This window comes from Lygodium microphyllum, chromosome 18 (genome assembly GCF_053477565.2).
Source record: "Lygodium microphyllum isolate KBCC chromosome 18, Lygodium_microphyllum_v1.1.10, whole genome shotgun sequence".
NCBI classification, from domain to species: domain Eukaryota; kingdom Viridiplantae; phylum Streptophyta; class Polypodiopsida; order Schizaeales; family Lygodiaceae; genus Lygodium; species Lygodium microphyllum.
In genome coordinates this window covers 118,794,617-118,813,973 of record NC_141152.1, presented here as the reverse complement: position 1 = coordinate 118,813,973, position 19,357 = coordinate 118,794,617, and the positions used below count along the sequence as shown (strand labels likewise).

General features: G+C 41.9%; 1 protein-coding gene across 3 annotated transcripts in view; it reads right to left on the bottom strand.

Moving 5' to 3' along the window:
- LOC148021303 (metal transporter Nramp3-like) overlaps positions 1–18,791 on the bottom strand; it is a 49,599-nt gene extending 30,808 nt beyond the window's left edge. For all 3 annotated transcript variants that reach the window (XR_015694707.1, XR_015694706.1, XM_087699169.1), the window contains exons 1-4: positions 18,530–18,791; positions 10,547–10,625; positions 10,428–10,468; positions 10,231–10,309 (exon numbers count right to left, since the gene is read on the bottom strand). Coding sequence is in view for 1 of the 3 variants with exons in the window: in XM_087699169.1 (XP_087555295.1) it covers positions 10,231–10,309; positions 10,428–10,468; positions 10,547–10,625; positions 18,530–18,586 (256 nt within the window). In the remaining 2 variants the exon portion in view is untranslated. The remainder of the gene's footprint in view (positions 1–10,230; positions 10,310–10,427; positions 10,469–10,546; positions 10,626–18,529) is intronic.
- Between the last annotated feature and the right edge of the window lie 566 nt (positions 18,792–19,357).

The window sequence follows — 19,357 nt, the reverse complement described above, 5'->3', positions numbered from 1 at the left end:
GCCTTTATGCACTCACAAGGCTACAGCAGGAGTGCTATGGATCCGTGTCTTTACACGAAGAAAGCCCGTGATGACTCATTGTTTATTTCGGTACTTTATGTAGATGGTATGCTAATAGTAGAGAAAGCTCATGATGAGCTGGATGCTCTTGAATCTCAGTTGAAGAAGAGCTTTGAGATGAAGAATTTGGAACAGGCCTCTCATATTCTTGGTAGGACATAAGGCCGATTGTCCACAAACAGATGAGCAGAGGGCCGAGATAACCAAGATCCCTTACGCATCAGCCGTGGGCAGTTTGATGTATACCATGATAGCCACTCTGTCAAAAGTTGACGTACCAGCGAGACAGTAGGGTTTGCGGGGAGAAACACAAAGTAAACTCGGCAAACATGGAGAACAGAAGGGAAGAGAGAAGAAACTCAGATGAATGGAATGATGAAGTTCCGAATCATGGAGTGAATGTGATACAAGGGAATAAGGGTACCATAGCACAAGGAAGATGATAAAGACAGCCACAAACCACGAACCACAATGTCCTCTTGAAGGGATGTGAGGGTAGTGGAGAGGCTGGAGAGAAGAGGTGACGGACTGAATGAATCAGCTATGAGGAATGAATGAGAGAGTGGCCTATAAATAGGCACAGTCAGTCTAGGATGGCACCCCTTTTTGGGCTTGCAAACCCTAAACGCAAAAACGCAAACTGCGGGTGAAGGGTGAAGGGTGAAGGGTTTCTCAATAGTCTAGATATTGCCTTTGCAATTGGTGTTATGGCACGCTATATGGCTACACCTGGCAAGAAACATTGGGATGCCATGAAGGGTATCATGAGATACCTGAAAGGCACAACAGATATGTGTATTTGCTATAGCAGCCAAGATACAGGAGTTGTGGGGTACATAGACTCCGATTATGCAGGACATGCAGATAATAGGAAGTCCACTTCTGGCTATGTATTCACCTATGCTAGAGGTGCTGTCTCTTGGATGTCCAAGGTTCAGAAGTGTACGGCTCTCTCTACCACTGAGGCCGAGTATGTTGCAGCCACTGAGGCTTGCAAGTAAGCCATATGGTTGGGGCGTTTGGTTCATGACCTTGGGATTAATTCTATACCTACGCTGCATTCGGATTCTATGAGTGCTATTCATTTAGCCAAGAATCCGGACTTCCATGCAAAGATGAAACACATTTGGGTGAGATATCACTTCATATGTGGAGTCGTGGAGGACAAGTCTATTGACTTTGTCAAGATCTCCACTGACGAAAATCCCGCAGATCTGCTCACAAAAAGCCTCACTACTAAGCGCTTTGCCTTCCTCAGGAGATTGATAGGCGTTGGATGAGACGGCGTTTTTCCTCATCCTGTTGTATATTTGTACTGTCTTTTTTTTTTCCTTTTCACTTCTCACTGGGACAAATTCGCATTTAAGTGGGAGGTGGTTGGGGGTAAAGATACCTCTGCCTAGCCACCTGTGTATTACTACACTGACAGTATCCACCACGGCACACTGCAAGTGACGGGCGTCCGTCACCATCACTTTATTCTTTATTCTTTTAGTGACAGTTTGAATAAAGGAAGGCCCGGTCACACATTGTGATTGTTGGAGTTCCCATTTGGTCTCTCTTTCTTGCTCTTGCTCTCCTGCCACCATAGCTCTTCCAAGCAAGCTTCGATCCTTCTCACCTTTCAACAACTGCCTTTGATGAAGGTGACGCCTGCTGGAGAGAGACACCAGATGGTGAGGAACCTCCCTACCAGCCAAATGCAAGAAGGTAGAGCCACCAGAAGGGTGGAGGATGACACCAGCTGAAGAGGAGCACATTGCCACCATAAACGTAGCCAACTGGAGATAAAGGTTGGCGCTAGCAGCAGGTGGAGATGGTGCTGGTAGGAGAGGAGAGAGAGATAATGAGGAGAAGCAAAATGTGAGCCCGGAAACTGGTTGAGTCCTAACTTGTATATCAGATGAGGTCTATATGACCAAATGGCAGAGTTGTTCCAGCTAGCCTTAAGCTCTTCACCTATCTTCTATCTAGATCGCCATCTAAGCTTCACTGTGGAAGCGCACGGGTGGACAGAGCCATCTCTATATCAGTTGTTTGGAGCTAAAGACATTTTCTAATTCTCCTTTTATCTGTTGTGTACTCTCTATCTTTATCTCTTTCTCAAATTCTGTTCGCTGCGCCGTGTAATTTTTACAGATGGAAGAGAGTGTATCAAAAGACTAATGAAGAGAGAGTGGGAGTGATGGACTGAAGGATCAGTCATAAGGAAGGAATGAGAGAGTGGCCTATAAATAGACACAGTCAGTCTAGGGTGGCGCCCCTTTTTGGGGCTGCAAACCCTAAACGCAAAACATAGAAATGCAAAAACACAAACTGCGAGTGAAGGGTGAAGGGTTTCTCAACACCCTTGCCGTCGCCAGCTATTGCTGACGTCATCAATAAACCCTATATTTGATGTATCAGTCATGTGTTTGCTATTCCCCAACATTTCCGCCAGACACATCCACCCTATGTGCTTGCTGCTACACCTGACATCTCTAGTGGTTGTTTGATGTATTTCAGAATCCGTCAAGATTACGACACATTCTCCAACTCATATTCTCTGCCTCGCCTTGAGACATAGGAGTTCGGGGGTTAGTGTTTGACCTTTGCATAGTATGTTTGTTGCATTGAGTATCATACATATATTGATTCGTTATTTTTCCATTATCTTTTTGTTATCTGTAGATAAGTATTTCTTTACATCTTGGGCAAATGAACAATTCCCCTACGAGGATACTCTCCAAGCGGCATTCTTACATAGTATTCTGCATGAGCACGACATGAAACCAGGCTTCCTTCAAATAGCATTAATTAATTAATTAATGTCTGGTCTCTAATGTCACCACTGACATTAGTAGCCAATAAATTCATCTAGGCCAAAATCTGACACCATGTACCACCTAGTACCTGTCAGATATAACTTATTACAACTTTTTCCTTTGGCATCAACTGATATTTCGAGGTCTTGGATCCCACAATATGAAATAATTAACGTATACCTCACATATGCAAGTCATATTTATACATTTAATTGACCTTTAATCAAATGCTAAGCAAAGCAATAAAACTTCACATCCTCGTAACAAACCATCCCCTTGAAATCCTTGCAATCATCCTCGATTGCACTGCAATGTGCCAAAGCATCCGTTGCCACTACTGGACACAAATGCTTGCATCGTAGTCAAACAACATGTGCAGCTATTGCTTAAACATGCTCATGCCCTTTGCATGTGAAATTCCAAAGCACTTAAACCAATTACAATTCACACACATGAATCGTAACCACTGTCAAAACCATAGTAAGGGATGCATCCACTTACCAAAACCCAATACTGTTCTGACCACCAAGGCATTGTAATGCATAAACTGAGTATAAACAACACCTCATAGCAATGATGTACCACATGATAGCCATGACCTCATAGCAATGATAATACCACATGATAGTCATATAAAGCATACATCAGCTACAAACCACATGTAACTTATGCAATTGTACTTCTTTTGCATCACCTACAAACGTACATTGCATACCATCCATGTATTCCATATGCGCCTTGCAAATGTACATCATATCAAAATGTACATTCCATGTATTCCATACATGTCAATAACCTTGTAAACGTATAGTTATAAAGCCTAGGTGCAAACACTACCATATGCATACCAACTCACAATGACTAATTTACTAAATGGTGATCCCAATGGCAAAAATATTGTACACATACAGTACCCTGGATGCAAACCAAGTACATCCAAGATCTACTACATAATTGAGTTGTCCATCAGCAAGGAAGTGGAGATGCAAACTCCCCCTTGAGCATTAGGCAATACTCTAGACATTCTATGCTTTGCTCAACCTGAAAGACCCCAATCATCGGCTCTAACTAAAATACATCAAGGTAAAGTGCATCACTAAGGGTATGCTCACTGCCTACATTTGGAACATTATGTTGCTATATTGGCTCTTCCTTCAGTGCATCTTGTTGCCTTAAAGCTCTTGAAGACAATTTCCTCTTCTTGCCTTTGCTACCCTCCTTTAAGGGGATTCTCAAAAAGCGCATGAATTGAGGATCATTTACCAATTGCACAAACATTTTAGCTACTATCCTCGGCTGATCTTTACACTAGTCATCAAATTCCTCTTCCTCTTGCTGGTAATCACCTCTATAGGCCTAGCAAGATCCACATTTTGGTCTAAACTAACATTATCAACTTCTTATCCATACTGTAAGCTTGGACCAAGATTATGCATTGGATTTTCCCCTTCATTATGTGCATTTTCAGAATGAGATGCATCATCACTACTTGATCCCATCTCACTCTCTAAAGACATCCTTGCTGTCATTGCTTAGCTGAATACAATTTCAAAACTAGAGCAATGCTTCTGACCTTTAGTTAGGTACCTTGAGCCCACCAAGTCAAGGAAATTGATGGTATCCCAGCAATGAAACCTTGAAACCAGCCTTCCTCCTCAGATAGGGTGGTAAATAACCTGATTTAACACTAATTACAGCAAGCATAAAATTCACATAAATTGAAAATGCAAATGTTACCACTTAATCCTAGACAATGGACAGCCTATTGGCCCCAAAATTGACGTCCCTTCCAGTATTTCTTTAACTTTTATCGCAAATGGATGGAGTACAACAAAGATCCTTTTATCTCCTCTACTACTTTAAGTGCCTCTTGCTGTCAAAACTGACCAGCAAGCCTTCAAACTATTTTGCCCCTTTGTTTGCTTGGGGATTGGCCTTAATCTTGCTCCTCAAAAGACAAATAAAGCCCCAAATTGAAATTGTGAGGGGAGTTGAGAAATGGCTGGAAAATGAGAGAGAATGATGTAGAGAGAGAGAGAGAGAGAGAGAGAGAGAGATTTTAGAGTTTCATCACAAGAAAGGCTGAAAAAGTACTGTTGCCCTACTCAAACAACCATGAAAGCTACACCTATAGCTTAGGATCACCAAAAAGGTTGTTGACCTCTTCTCTATGCTATCACCTGCACTAGAAGGACCTCAGGGTGCTGTCACATGCACCTAAAGGGCTCTAGACTGTTGAGAAATGTGCAATCACATTCACTATAGCCTCTTTGTAAGGAACAGCAAGGCAAAGAATCACATTGCAAATAAAGCCTTAGACTATGTCATGTATACATGGTTTTATTAAAACCACAGTTGGTGAATACCATGGTCCCTCTCCACCTTTTTCCACCTACCAATACCACCTACTGTAAGCCTATAAAATGCACTCATCCCCACACTCATTTGATCAGTCATTCTCATTTAGTTGTACTTGCATTATGCTTCGATAACATCAGTTGTTCTTCTTTGTCATTACTTATGCCTCATTATGATTGTCTATTTGCTCATCAGTGATCCATCTTAGCATGCATCCTCAATATTTAAACATAGACTGCTGTCACCTATTGTAGGATTAGTTCTTGGTGGCAACAAATCACATCAACAACATCTCTTTGCTTTCTAAGAGCCTCATTCTCTCTCACAATGGTTGGAACAGACTTCCACTAGTCCCCCAAATACGTTTTTCCCACTTGCATAGGCAAGTTTTGCTCCCTGAGCAATTATTAGTCCTTAGACCATAATTAATTAATGCGTAGTCTCTAATGTCACACTGATTGGCCAATAAATTGGATTAGGCCAAAATCTCATATCGGGTACCACCTAGTACGTGTCAAACATAACTTATTACAACTTTTGCATTTGGCATCAACTGATATTTCGGGGTTTTGTGTCCCACACTGGGAAATAATTAATGTGCACCTCACATATGCAAGTCACATTTGCACATTTGATTAACATTCAATCAAATGCTAAGTAAAGCAATAAAATTTCACGTCCTCGTGACATGACGATTTGCATCGCCCTTTCCATTATTCCATGCATTGGCATTCTATTCTTATAAACATACATCTGTGCATATTTATCCCTTTTTAGTTGGAGAGTGGTCGACTCTGGATCCACCATATTTGCACAGCTCCCATGGCAATCCTAGGGTGCTCTCCTTGCTTTCCCTACCACATATGTCGTATACCTTTTCTTCGTCATCAACACCCACAGGTGGTTAGGATAGCTTGTCCTTTTTGTGATGTGTAGGGTCTAAACATCCCTTTTATTCTGCCATAGGGGGACAAATTATTCAACAAGGTGAAAGCTATGATTTCAGACACTCAAAAAAAAATATTTAAAAAAATAAAACAATAAACAAAAAAAAGTCCATCATGGTTCCATTAGCCTTTGCAGATCCCAGTAGGCCACAGGCCAGTTGACAAGCACCCTTATCCGATGCCTTAGCCTCTCTAAGGTGATCATTTGGGCTCCGTTGGTAAGATAGCCATCAACTCTATAGTCTTGGTAGGTCACTAGGCAGCTAATATGCATCCTTTGCCTAATGCCCTAGCTACTTTTTTTTTTTCCTTTTTTCTTTTTTAGCAAACTTTTATTAAAAAGAAACACAATCCTAGAGAGAGTCTATGTCTCATAAGCCAAACCTCGATTTGGGAGGACCCATCCATCTATAAATAGATAAGCTGCCCATCACTCAGCCAAAATCTCATTTTCAAATTGTTGCTGCTAAAACTTTGTTGTCCACAGCTTGCATGGAGGATATCTCAATTCGAGTTGTTGCAGTCCACTGCTTATATTATTGGTGCTTGCTGTCCATACCTCCCTGGGTGTTGGCAACTGCTGTCCAGACTGCATTTACTACTATACGACCATTTTCTGCTGCTGTAGGGGCTTCTTACCTGTCATTGACTGCCACATGGCAATTTTATTTGTGTTTGCTGCTCTAGACTGCCGCCAAAGTGCCACATCACCAACCGTATCTACCTTTTGCTGCTGCACCCCATCGCCTTGCTATAATATCATCATTAGACTGCAATTTGTTATTCTACATCGTTGTCAGCCTGCCATGTCATCAAATCTAGTTGTATTTTGCTTCTCCATCCCCAATTTGCTTGTCTATAACTAATCCAGCCACACCTGAGCTGCGTTTGTTGCTACCAAACATTTACAGAGGCTGTCTACCGTATTTCAGCATCCATGAGAGTACAACACACTCTCCAACTCATGCTCTCTGCCCCGTGTCTAAGTTATCCTAACCCTAATTGTGTTCTTTATCACCTGAGTGCTTTGTCATACAAGTGTGTTTGTTATCTAAAGATGAGTATTTCTTTATAGAACCACGATTCCTGCTTTGGTTCAATTGCCTTCCCCCGCCCCTCCCCCCACCAAAAAAAGGGCATAGTAGGGAGGTGATGTTTTTGCTCCCTATACTACTAAGTGTGCATGCATCAGCGAAGCACTCAAAGCATATGTTTGATGACATGTAAAACAAGTGCCTTGAGGCAACAAGTACCTTACTCCCACCTGCCAATTAATATCCATCATGCAACTGGGCCATTGTTCCGAGCAACTATTATGGGCCCCACATGCAATACTGGTGGGTAACTAAGTCAAGAGATGGAAGATGTACAAGATTGTATGGGTAACAATGAAGTACGAATTTAATCAATAATAGATCAAGAATCAAGGTTTCTATTAGAGATGTAATTTAGAATATGAAGTGCATCAATGGAAAAAGGATTCCGAGACAACTCATTTGATTGTTAACATGACTATGTTCCATCATCATGATGTGGCATGATGAGGTGACGATGCTAATGTGGTGTGATGATGTAGCATGTTGATGTAGCATCTCAAGCTCCAACCTACAAAGACAGCATCATATTTATAGAGATCTTGGACACCTATAGAGGAGATTCCTCAAAAAGATGTTGGACCACCTATAGAGGAGGTTCCAGAGCATCATATTTATAGAGATCTTGGACACAAAGGAGGTTCCTCAAAGAGATGTGGTCTCAAAACTTGGACACTTGCAAAAGTTTTTTTTTTTTTTTTAAATTTTGGGTGAGGTAAGACACACACTTGAACACCCACGAGGGGGGGTGCCTCCCCTTCAAATATTCAAGAGAGGGAGCAAGAACCACGCTAGCATTTTACCTATGTGCAAATAGGATAGCGCACAAGCCGAATGAACAAGGATCTCTTGGATGAACCCAACTGGCGATGGACCGAGTTGCACAATCTAAACTTGATGTACAATTGGGCCTTAGTCACCAGTGACAACAAAATATAGTATCAAGACCTAGGGGATGAGGAGCAATCAAATGAAGACAATTCAAATGATAAGTACGAGGATTGTTGTTTCTTCAGTTATAAGAGCAAAGGAGAGATTGACACAATAGAGTATGACACTAAGGGAGACGTGATTGAACAAATATGGGTAGACTCCGAAACACATAAGAAAAATGTCTTCAAAATCAAGAAAGGAGTCATGCATATGGATTGCGATCACACATGGTTGGAGCACATAGGAGGATTGAATACAAATAAGCAGGCCTCACCCAACCAATTGTCATAGCATTCACCATCCGAGTTATGATCACCAGGAGAGACTCCCTCTTCTAACGAAGATGGAGAGTTGATTCTAAGTCGAAAGTAATCTCGAACAGTGATCGAACCCTTCTCCTCAATACCCTACCAAGGAGGAGGACCAACCGAGTGTTCCTCACAAAAACGTGGCCTCTTCTTCATGTCCTGTTAAATTTAAGTGTCTTTGAAAAGGCATAGTAGCTGGTCCTAGTCCTTGTATGGATTTAGCCAAGCAAGCACTTCTATACTCAAAAGGATGCACAAATGGAGGCTATGCATGATGTGTAATACTAGCTCTGTACATATTTCACCTTTGTATATAAATGAATGCCTTGATATAATGCTTTACTTACAATGTTAAAGATCTTTGTGATCCGGACAAATTGAGATTTGTGTGGTATTACATCGTTAGAAATAGACCACATGTGATATATTTACAGGAGCACATTCAGATTTGCGCTGTCCAACAGGGTCATTTTACATTGACATTTTTTATGCTAGCACTTCTACATATTCGAGAACTGTGGTTTTGGTAGCTCAAGCTCTACAACCAATCCTAGCCTATATTGACCCAGATGGCTGTTGGATAATTGTGCAGTTTTCACTTTTTGATGAGTCATCTGAGTTTGCAGCTGTGTATGCTCCTCAAACCTCAGGTCAAGGAGTCAAAGTTTGGGCTCAAATGGCAGCTTATCCTTCATTGCATAACTCATTTGTTTGTGTTGACCTTAATAATATTCCCTTGTAGTCGGAGAACTCTTCAGGCCACTTGCATATGCTTGTATCTGAATTTATCTGTCACATGACTTATTTTGAAGAAATTTTCTTCATATAATTGATACTCATCTTCAAATCCATGATGATGCTATCTTCGCCGCATGGCATGACTTTGCCTAGGGCATTCAGCATGTCATGAGGGATTATGGCAAATATTATATGAGCTTCAGTAGACCATTGGTGCAAAAGGCTAAATCAGTGGAAATTCTCTGTCTTAGGAGGGTTAGCATTGGGGCAACGTTTTCAATCCTCCATTGGCTCTTGTTAAACCATGAAAGGCATACACGTTTGGCTATGGAAGGTATTTCTAGAGTTGCAAAGGTACTCACATAATGAGGGTAATGTTACATATTCCCTCAACCTCAACAGACCCATAATTTTGAGCAATCATTATCGCCCTTTATGAAACTTACTCATAATATACTACAGCCTTTTCTACCAATGATTCTTGAAGATAGGCTAAAAGATTGGAGCACCATGGGTTCAAGTTTTTCAGCACCACGGGTTCATACATGCATGTTCCCAAGTTGTTGTTTGCAGTTTTTATAGCTCTTGCCCTTTCCAAGAGGAGCCTATTGTTTTAGACCGTTGTTTCAAGCCCTTCCTTTGCCAATGATCAAGGGTGTAGGGAGTAAGAGTGGTGGACCGAAAATAAAGAACTGGTAGAAAATACATTCAAGTGGTACAATTTAGGACAGTATGCTTACACATACGCACACCAATCATGCCTGTCAAAACATCTGTAGAGAGGTTTGAAGGGCATAAAAAATGTTGTCCAGAGGGGGTCCTATCCATATAAAAAGCCATATATTAATGTAAATGCCATACATAACCCACATACGAAAGCATGAGCAAGAATACTTTGCAAGAGATAATCCAAGGACATGCAAGGGTACAAGTAAGATCTTGTAAGAGAGAACCAAGAAATTTACTAGTTCCAAGCTCTTGAACCTACCGGTCACTACTCCAAGATTGGCTGCCAACGACTGAATCAGCAAGGCAGCACAAGATGCTATTAGGATAACCCATAGAAGCTGAAAATGAAGTTAAAAAAGCATGAGTTTTTTTTCTCACTTGTAATGCAAAGGATAGCATGAGAACAACATAAAAAGCAAATGAATGATATGGGCTCAAACCAAACTTTATGCATACCTCATACTTGAATTGTGCCCCTGCTTTCAAATCGGACTCAACTGCCAACAAATCATAGAGAAAATTAGAGGCTTAATCAAATTCCAAAAGTGAGCCCTTAGTCAGTTGTGCATGCTTACAATTTCCAGGATCAATGTATGCTATGGCGACCAAAAAGCCAGGACCAAGGTATGCAAGCAATGTCTTAAAGCCACGTTTCTGCACACACCAACAGCACAAGATGGAACATACAAACCTTTTCATCTAAAATAGGTGAGAAAAACATTGATGAAAAATACATTGTCATACCTACTGGCCTCTAAATTTATTTTACAACAACTAAAAGAAAGGCCAATCATATACTATACAGTCTGCTTCAACCCCTATACTTGCTATTATTGCAATAAAAGCAATGTAATGATTGCTTCAACCCCTATACTTGCTATTATCACAAGAAAGTAACGTAATGATTGCTACATTAAGCTTTAATTGCCATGATGTAGCATTCCCATTTCTTGCTCCCCTTCTTGAGATGCCCATTCCAATTCCCCAAAGATGCAACATTTCGTTTCTGTTTCCCATTCACTTGTGTAAGATATCTGCATGCTGAATAAGATTAAGCTGCCACTAAAGAAGTCCCTTAAGCTTCGCAATATGACGCCGAATGCTCAAGGCGGCATCAACAATGAATGCATTGTGAGTGACCCAAATATGCCAGTAACCCCAGAATCTGAGAAAGTGAAATGGAATCTTCTTATGAGGTTGCGCCAAACCATGATTTTTAGCCTTGCCAAAGACCCAATCAAAAGGACACATCCTAGTCCCCACCACAACATGCCAAATGTCAGAAAGGAGGGCCCAAATTTTCCAAACAAAAGGACACAAGATGAATCTATGACAGAAAGATTCAACTGCAATGGTATAGAAGAAACAATTCCCATTGGAAATATCCCTGTGGCAAAGAGCCGATGCAAGGAGAGAGTTCTCTCTTTTTTTTTACATAATGAGTAATTTATATTATATCAGATGCTTCAAGATTACAGAAAGTCGCATGACTAAAAGAGTACAAAAGTCAAAAGCAGCAGCAGAAATTGCCATGTGCCAAGGGACCAAGTCCTCCCTAATCCAACTACCAATGTAGGAGACCTTTCAGCTTAGCAAGGTGTCTCTAAACACCACACATGGAATCAAAAACAAAAGCATTCTGAGTAATCCAATTATGCCAACAGCCCCAAAAACAAAGAAAAGGAAATAGAATCTTCATATGTGGCTATGCCAAAGTGAAGTATTTGGGCCGGTTTGATTGGATTGGACAAAGATCCAATCAAAGGGACGTAGCGACATGCCAACCACACCCCTCCAAATGTCAGACGAAAGGGTCCAGATTTTCTGAGCCAAAGGGCACAAAAGAGAATAGTGGCAAGAAGATTCCACACTGGTGAGACAGAAAAAGTTGTTGCACTTGGAAATTCAATGTTTTACAAGTGTTGCCACAAAAGGAAGCCCACCAACCATCATGTGCCAAAGGAAGTCTTTACATTTATACAGGGTCTTGTTGAGCCAAGCCTCCATGACAGTCATTTTCCACCAAGCCTGAGATTTATGCAAACCCCAAACAATATCGGCCTTGGTGACCAGCCAATCGTGATTCTTAATCATAAGATGATACACTAGATTAGGCAAAGCCTTTTCTAGATAGAGTCGACCTGCAAGGTCCCAATCCTACCATGGACAATCAAAATCAAGGGCAGGGAGGGTTTCCCTAGGCTGCGGTGCCATCAAAAGCTGGTCCCACACTCCCTATATCCTCAAGGGATCTGAAAAAGCCTCCTGACAGTACCGAAGGACATCAACCCCCTGCGACTTACCAAAGTGGTATCAAAAACAAAAGATAAGCCCAGTCATGCCATACAATTAAATTTAGGACAGTCCTCTTGTTTCCCATCCCAAAAAAGTAGCTTGGACACAACCAATAACTCCATCTAAAAAGAGTCAGCGACCAAGCAATCCTCCGCAAGATGCCACTAAACCTTTTGAAGAACCAACTTCCACGAGTAGACCACCTGAGTTGCGAGGAAAGAGGAAGATGAGGAAAAGGGTGTGAGAAATGCAGCCAACTATGGAGGAGAGAGAAACAAGAGACAACAGATAGTGTGATCTTAAGCTAGCGTAAAAGTGTACTTCGTAAACTAAACTCAAAAGTAATAGAATGAAAGTACAACTTAGGTTTAAGGTAGACCTAACCCCTAACTCAATTGGCATCAACTAACTCTAGTACTCACTCTAAAAGTAGTGACACAACTTATTACTTTAGTTATGTTCACATTACAAACCAAAGACGACCTAAAATCCATGCTTATTGAAATCTGAAATGGACAAGAGATTTTAGTGATACCACGCACAAACAATACATTTGGAACGCACAAACAATACATCTAGAAGCATAAAGGCTGATCCATCTACAACAATGCCCAAATGCCCCACTATCAAAGTACCAAGCATGTTGCATTTCAATAGCATTAAATGCAAAATCAGCCATGGAAGTGTCATAACATGTCCAAAATGCATAGTCCTCTACAAAGTTGGCTATAGCATCACCATCAGAACACTTTCAAGTTGATGTCTCTTGGACAGCCAAATCAAAGTCTTTTTTCTTCTCTTCAGCCAATCTTTTTGTGCATTCTTCAATGTAATGACCAAGTTTCTTACAATAGTGGCATTTTCCCTTTTTCTTTGCCTTTTTTATGTCTTAGGCAGCCTTGTTAGATGGCTGTTCCACATCCGCTTTGGGCTGATTTTTCACATCCTACTTTGCTTTACCCTTGCCTTTAGAGCATGGCTACATCACTTGAACACATAGCAATGTTCTTCCAAGTCTATTCCTGTTGTGACAAAAGGCTTTCCAACTCCACAAATGTAAGAGGCTGCTGCCCCCCCCAAAAAGACAAATTCAGCAAGGTAAGGAACCCGATATAAGACTCTAGGAGTGAATTCAAAGTGATATTCACCATTTGTGCATCCACAATAACATCATCAATATTCAACAACTGCTCACATAGGTCCTATAAGTGTGTAAGGTGATTAGTCATGATGTCACCCTCCATATGTGCATTAGCCAATTCTCTTCACAAGTTAGAGATTTTGGCTTCATTCCAGGCTACAAACATAGTTTTCAAGACATCTCAAGTTGCTTTAGAGGTCTTGCATGACCGAGATGAAGTATAAGCACTCTCTTGACTAACAAAGCAATCAATGACAAAGCCTGTGCATCCTTTGAATCCCATTTCCTCTAACCAGTTGTAGGAGGAACAAAGGCAATATCCTCTAGCACCTCACTGAGGTATTTGAGATGCAAGGCCCCCCGGTCTCTGCAAATCACTGGTTACATAATCCCATAGATCCTTTGCAACAAGCAAATTTCACACCATGAAACTCCACGAGTAGGTGGTGTCATCCAACTTATCCTCTTGAGTGAGGACTCCCAAAATGTTGTTTTGATCTTTGGATTCCCGATTTGCCATTGCTAAAAATAAATGCACAAATTCAGCAACCAAACACTTCCACAAGCCAAAGTGTCAAATGTACTCTCTTGTACCAAAATCCCAACATTGGATAGTAATGCAAGTACAAAACTATCAAAACTGTAAAAATTCTCAAAAAGTGTGCCAACACTACACAAATCAGTACTTGATCTGTAATTTACAGCAATTCACTGCTGTACTGCTGCACTTGCCTCGAGAGTCGAATTGCATGCCAATTAAAAATTTCAGCAACTTAATGCTGGAAATTCCCAAATTTTACTACAATTTTCCAATTTTTGGAAATTTCTCTACCAGATCTGACACAAAATAGTAAAATAATGTTGTTGCAGCACATGTTTCTTGCCTTCGAATAAGTGCCAAGAGAAAGCCCCAAACTTCCGCGAAGAAATTCTGAGAAATTGAATAAGTTTTATACTTACGACCTGAAAATCTGATGAAACATCGCCTCAGGATGTGTCAACAGCAACCAACAACTTCGATGCACCTCCAAATGCATGCCAAACCCAAAAATGGCAAAAGCCCCAAATCTTGGACAGGAATATCGAAGAAATTGGGAAATTTCTTTGAACCAATTGTCAATTTGAACTTCACGAGCAAAAATTGACAATAGCCCTAAATTTTGGGTGGCATAAGCTATGATCCGGGCTGAGATTCCACCAAATATCGGCAAGTGGTAGCTAAGTGAGTAGAGCTGACTGGGCAGTGATGGCTGAGAATGCTGGCATTGCTACTGAGGTGGCTCAATATGGCGGTGGTGCTGGAAGTCCAGGGCAGAGGCGGCAGTGGCTCTACCGCTAAGAAGGCAGCGACACAGGGACAAAGGTAGGGAGAGCTAGAGCAGGGCGGCGTACCTCTGAACAGGGTGGCACAAGTGGCAGGGCAGCAGTGCTACTTCTGGGTAGCACACAGGAGCAGGGAATAGCGGACCTGGTAGGCACAGGGCAAACAACACAAAGGAGGCAACTGTGGCAGCATTGGTGGCAACGTGTTGGTGGCTGGGGTTCTTAAAGGCAGCATAGCAGCAAATCGGCAGGTGGAGCTGGCAAGGCAGAATGGTGACAGCTGCTTAGCTAGTAGGCAGCTCCTGGAGCTCGAGGAGGAAGTTCTCCCTCAAGCTGAGAGCTAGCTGGTGGCGGCGGCAGACCTTGCCTGGTACTGGCTGTGGTTGTTTGAAATCTGCACGTATGAGCTCCTCTGATACCAATTGTGAGAAATGCAGCTAGCTATGGAGGAGAGAGAAACAAGAAAAAATAGACAATGTGAGCAAAAGCTAGCATAAAAGTGTACTTGCTTAACTGAACTCGAAGTAATAGAATGAAAGTACAACTTAGGTCTAAGGTTTAGCTAGCCTCTAACTCAACTAGAGTCAACTAACTCTAGTACTAACTCTAAAAGTAGTGATACAACTTATTACTTTAGTTGTACTCACACTACAAACTAAACAACTAAAACATTGGGCACTACCCATAGAATTGGTAAATTCTAACAAAGGGGACATCAGCATTAAGAACATGCCACCAAGAACCCTGAATGGTCATATTACCATGAACCACACCACACTCTTCCAAAAAGAAATGGCAACAAAGACCCAAGGGTGTCGATCAATGCGCATGGCACGAAAGGGAGACCATCGAAGAGCAACATGTGCACATCTAGAATAGCCCCACCACCCATACTTTTTAGGAGTGCATGCATAGCTCCAAGAGGTCCACAATATACTAGCATGCAAAGTGTCCTTTTTCCATAGCATTAAAAAATGTGTCCAGTAAGAACCTTCAAGGTAGAGGTAGTCCAAGGCAACAACAAGAAAAAATAAGTGAGCGTGGGAAGCATGACGGATTGTGCCACTTGAAGGCAGACATGGAAAGGCCAAGCCAACAATTTCCAATAAAGAAGCTTGGCCTCCAATTTCTAGGAGATCCATTGCAACAATTGATTGGGCCAAACATCGACGCCCACGGGGTAGCCCAAATGACTCACACAACACTGCCATAGGGAATCACCATACCTTGCAATTGTAAAGATTGCAAATCTGATTCAACACACCTAATGAGGGAGGATTTAGCTCCGTTGATATGAAGACTAGAGGCCTATCTAAAAAGATTCCATACATCCAATGCCTTGTGGAGATTATCTCATTCTACTTTTAGAATCATGAAAGTGTCATCTGCCAATGATTGGCCCACAAAATGTTGTCCAAAAAGGGAAGAGAGAAACCAACCAGTTGTCCCATGTCCACCAAATGAGATAGCATAGAGAGGACCGAATGGGTCGCTAGGGCAAAGAACAAGAGGCTCAAAGGGTAGCCTTGTATGGACGAGCAAACAAGAGTGAACGGCTCAGTGACCTACCATTCAACATGACCCGCACAGCTCTCTCTCTCTCTCTCTCTCTCTCTCTCTCTCTCACATAAAGGATAATTTTATTAATTACCAAAACATAGTCTCCAAAATACAACATGTCCAAGAGGACAAAGATACAATCGCGATCAAAAGCACAAGGGAGAGGTTTCCATAGATGTTTGACAAAAGAAACAAAAACTATCAGATATCCGACGCTTGGAGAGTATAGATGGAAGAGGAAGAGCACCAATCCTGAATCAACATTCACCAAATGAAGACCTTGTACTTGAAAGGTGTTTTGTCGAGCGAGCATGTCATCGTCATAGATTTTCATGACACTTGACCTTTCTAGAAACCCCAAGTGGTGTTTCCCTTTTGGGCAAGCCAATCCTTATTGCGTATAAGCAAGTGGTATATCTGATTGATTGAAGCATGTCCCAAATGCAGCTGACCATGAGCATATTCATCGCTTCTTTGATGTATCTCAAAGGAAGTCTTGTCGACTATCACCTCCTATGGGACACCTTCCAAGATGTGGACAAAGCTCCAACTTATGTACAAAGCTCCATCAACCATGCCAGCTATCACACTATATAGTTAGCTTCAAACCATCCAATTCAAGTCTACCAACATCATTCAATCCTTCATTCCTCGAGTGACCAAATTCAAAATCACCTTCACAACATGCAATCAACCCTATTAGGTGTGAAGATGCTTCCCCAATATGATGGTGTAGTGAATGCCTTGCAAAGCTCAAATTTCGAGGACTCTATCAAGTTTCAGCATATGACTCCTATCTTATTGGAGCATGAGTTTTTCTTTAGGTTACAGAAAAGACTTTCATCTCATTCTAGCAACGTCCATGATTGTGCATGAAGAAGAAGAAGAAGACAGCTACTTCTACTCTCTATGGCCAGAGAATAGATTTCTTTAGTGCTAACTTTAGGACCAGCTTGCCAAACATTACTGGGTCAGCAACATTTGAATCTAGCACATCATCCACGAGTCAGAGAAGTCACAACAAATCAAGCACTCGCACTTTGCAGAGCACAAACCCACCTATACCTGGGTCATGTTCCTGACCTCCTTACATTTGGCAATTTTGAGCCATCATCACTCACCATCAAGCACCTCCTTTCAGCATTCAGCAGACTCATTGTCATGAATCACCCCATGATAGACATCTCCGCCTTGAGAAGAGTACCGCATTCCTACTGATTTCTATTGATCAAATTGGCATCCTATGGGTCCTTTTCATTGTTATTCACGAGTCAAGACAACCACATGCGTGGCAGGAACATTTGTGCAGCATGCTGCCTGTCTGCCATATAGGCAGCCTATAATCATGGTCATTGTGTACCCAAAGCTTACAAATCCAAAAATAGATGCTGTAATAAAGTGTGCAAGATGGAAATTTCACCAAACTGCTTTTAGAAGTCAAGTTTTACTTGTACCATGTAGAGTTGATTCAAATAGGCAACTGCTCAAGACTTGCAGCCAAGCAACCGAATTGTTTGTAAATCATTTTGATTTGGTTAACAAAATAAAATTTTCAGATTGGGTCCGAAGGGCTCTAGTGAAAATGTGAGCCAAATTGGCTTAGATGTCTTCATGATGATCAAGATATGCAGCTATGAAATGAAAACAGAATAGCTCAATGATCAACTAGGCTGCTGCTGTAAGGCACAGGCAGACTGTTCCATGTATAACCTGCTAGGGCAAGTGATAACAAATGAAGAAACTACAATATACCACGTGCACTAGTCCTCCCTCAGTAACTCGGGTTGGCATATGTGTATTGGAAACTAAGTTGCGACATGTGTGCATTCGTCACAGTCCAAAAGCCTTTTTCTCTGTCAATTCTGTGAACTCCATCAAAATTAAGCAGTTCCGTTTCAGGAATAATGCCAAGAAACATGGCAGCATCTATGAAAAGCGTGCCATATTTTCCTGTGAATGGCATGATTTTTGTCATAGACGAGCAGTCCCATAAGGTTCTGGAATTTCAAGAATGATATGGCTATAGAAATGGAACCAACAGATGAGCAAATGAGGAAATCAGATTACAACTAAATTCATCGAATGGCGAATTTAAAGCCTGCACCTTAATTCATCGAATGGTGAGGTGAAAAACGTGCAAAGATAATCAACGAAGGGAATCTGCAACGTAGTTCATCGAATGCTGATGTAAAGACCTGCAAAAGAGAATCATGATACCAATGAACGGAGGGAGACATACCTCAGGCACGGAGACTTGATATGCGGGAGCATCGTCGGTAGAGTTGAGGATGGCCATGGCAGCTGGAGAAGGGGGCTGTCACCACTTCTGCAGTGAAGCGCGGTATTCGTCAGCCTCTTTCTCTCGCTCTGTCTCTCGTGCGGGGGGAAGGGAAGGGAGAAGCGAGGGGGAATCAAAGGGGCCGTCCGACGTCGTCTTCTCCTTGGAAAGAGCTACAGACAATCCACACTTTATACTCGGCAAGAGGGGGGCGTGGCGGGCCTGAGAATGTGTGTGGGGGGAGGGGAGTCGCTCTTCTGCCGATCTCTGTTCGTACATCCGGAAGCGACCAATCGGAGGCATAATAAGACTGGGCCCCCTGCAGACTCTTTCAACCATCCTCATCCATTACAACCTTTGACAAACCATGCACGTTCCTTACTCGTGCTTGCCACCCGCCTGCTGTCCTAAGGGTCACATTCGTGCGCTCACATACCTTAAACTTTAAAGCGTATATATATCTATCTATCTAGACTAGTAGCCTCTTCTCTACAGTACTCCTAGATAGCTTCTCATGGGGTAGTGTTAAGGGGTCACTCTTATGTTGTTTATAGTATAGGTTAAAAGGACCAATTAGATGTCCCATCACCCCCCCCCCCCCCCAAAAATCGCAAAAATGCAGCCAACCTTAGTGATAGCTTTGCACAATTGATGAGAGTTAAGGGGTCATTCTTATGTTCTTTATAGGATAGGTTAAAAGGACCTATTAGATGTCCCATTTCTCTCCCCCCCCCCGCCCCAAATAGCAAAAATGCAACCAACCTTAGCGATAGCTTTGCACAAAAGATG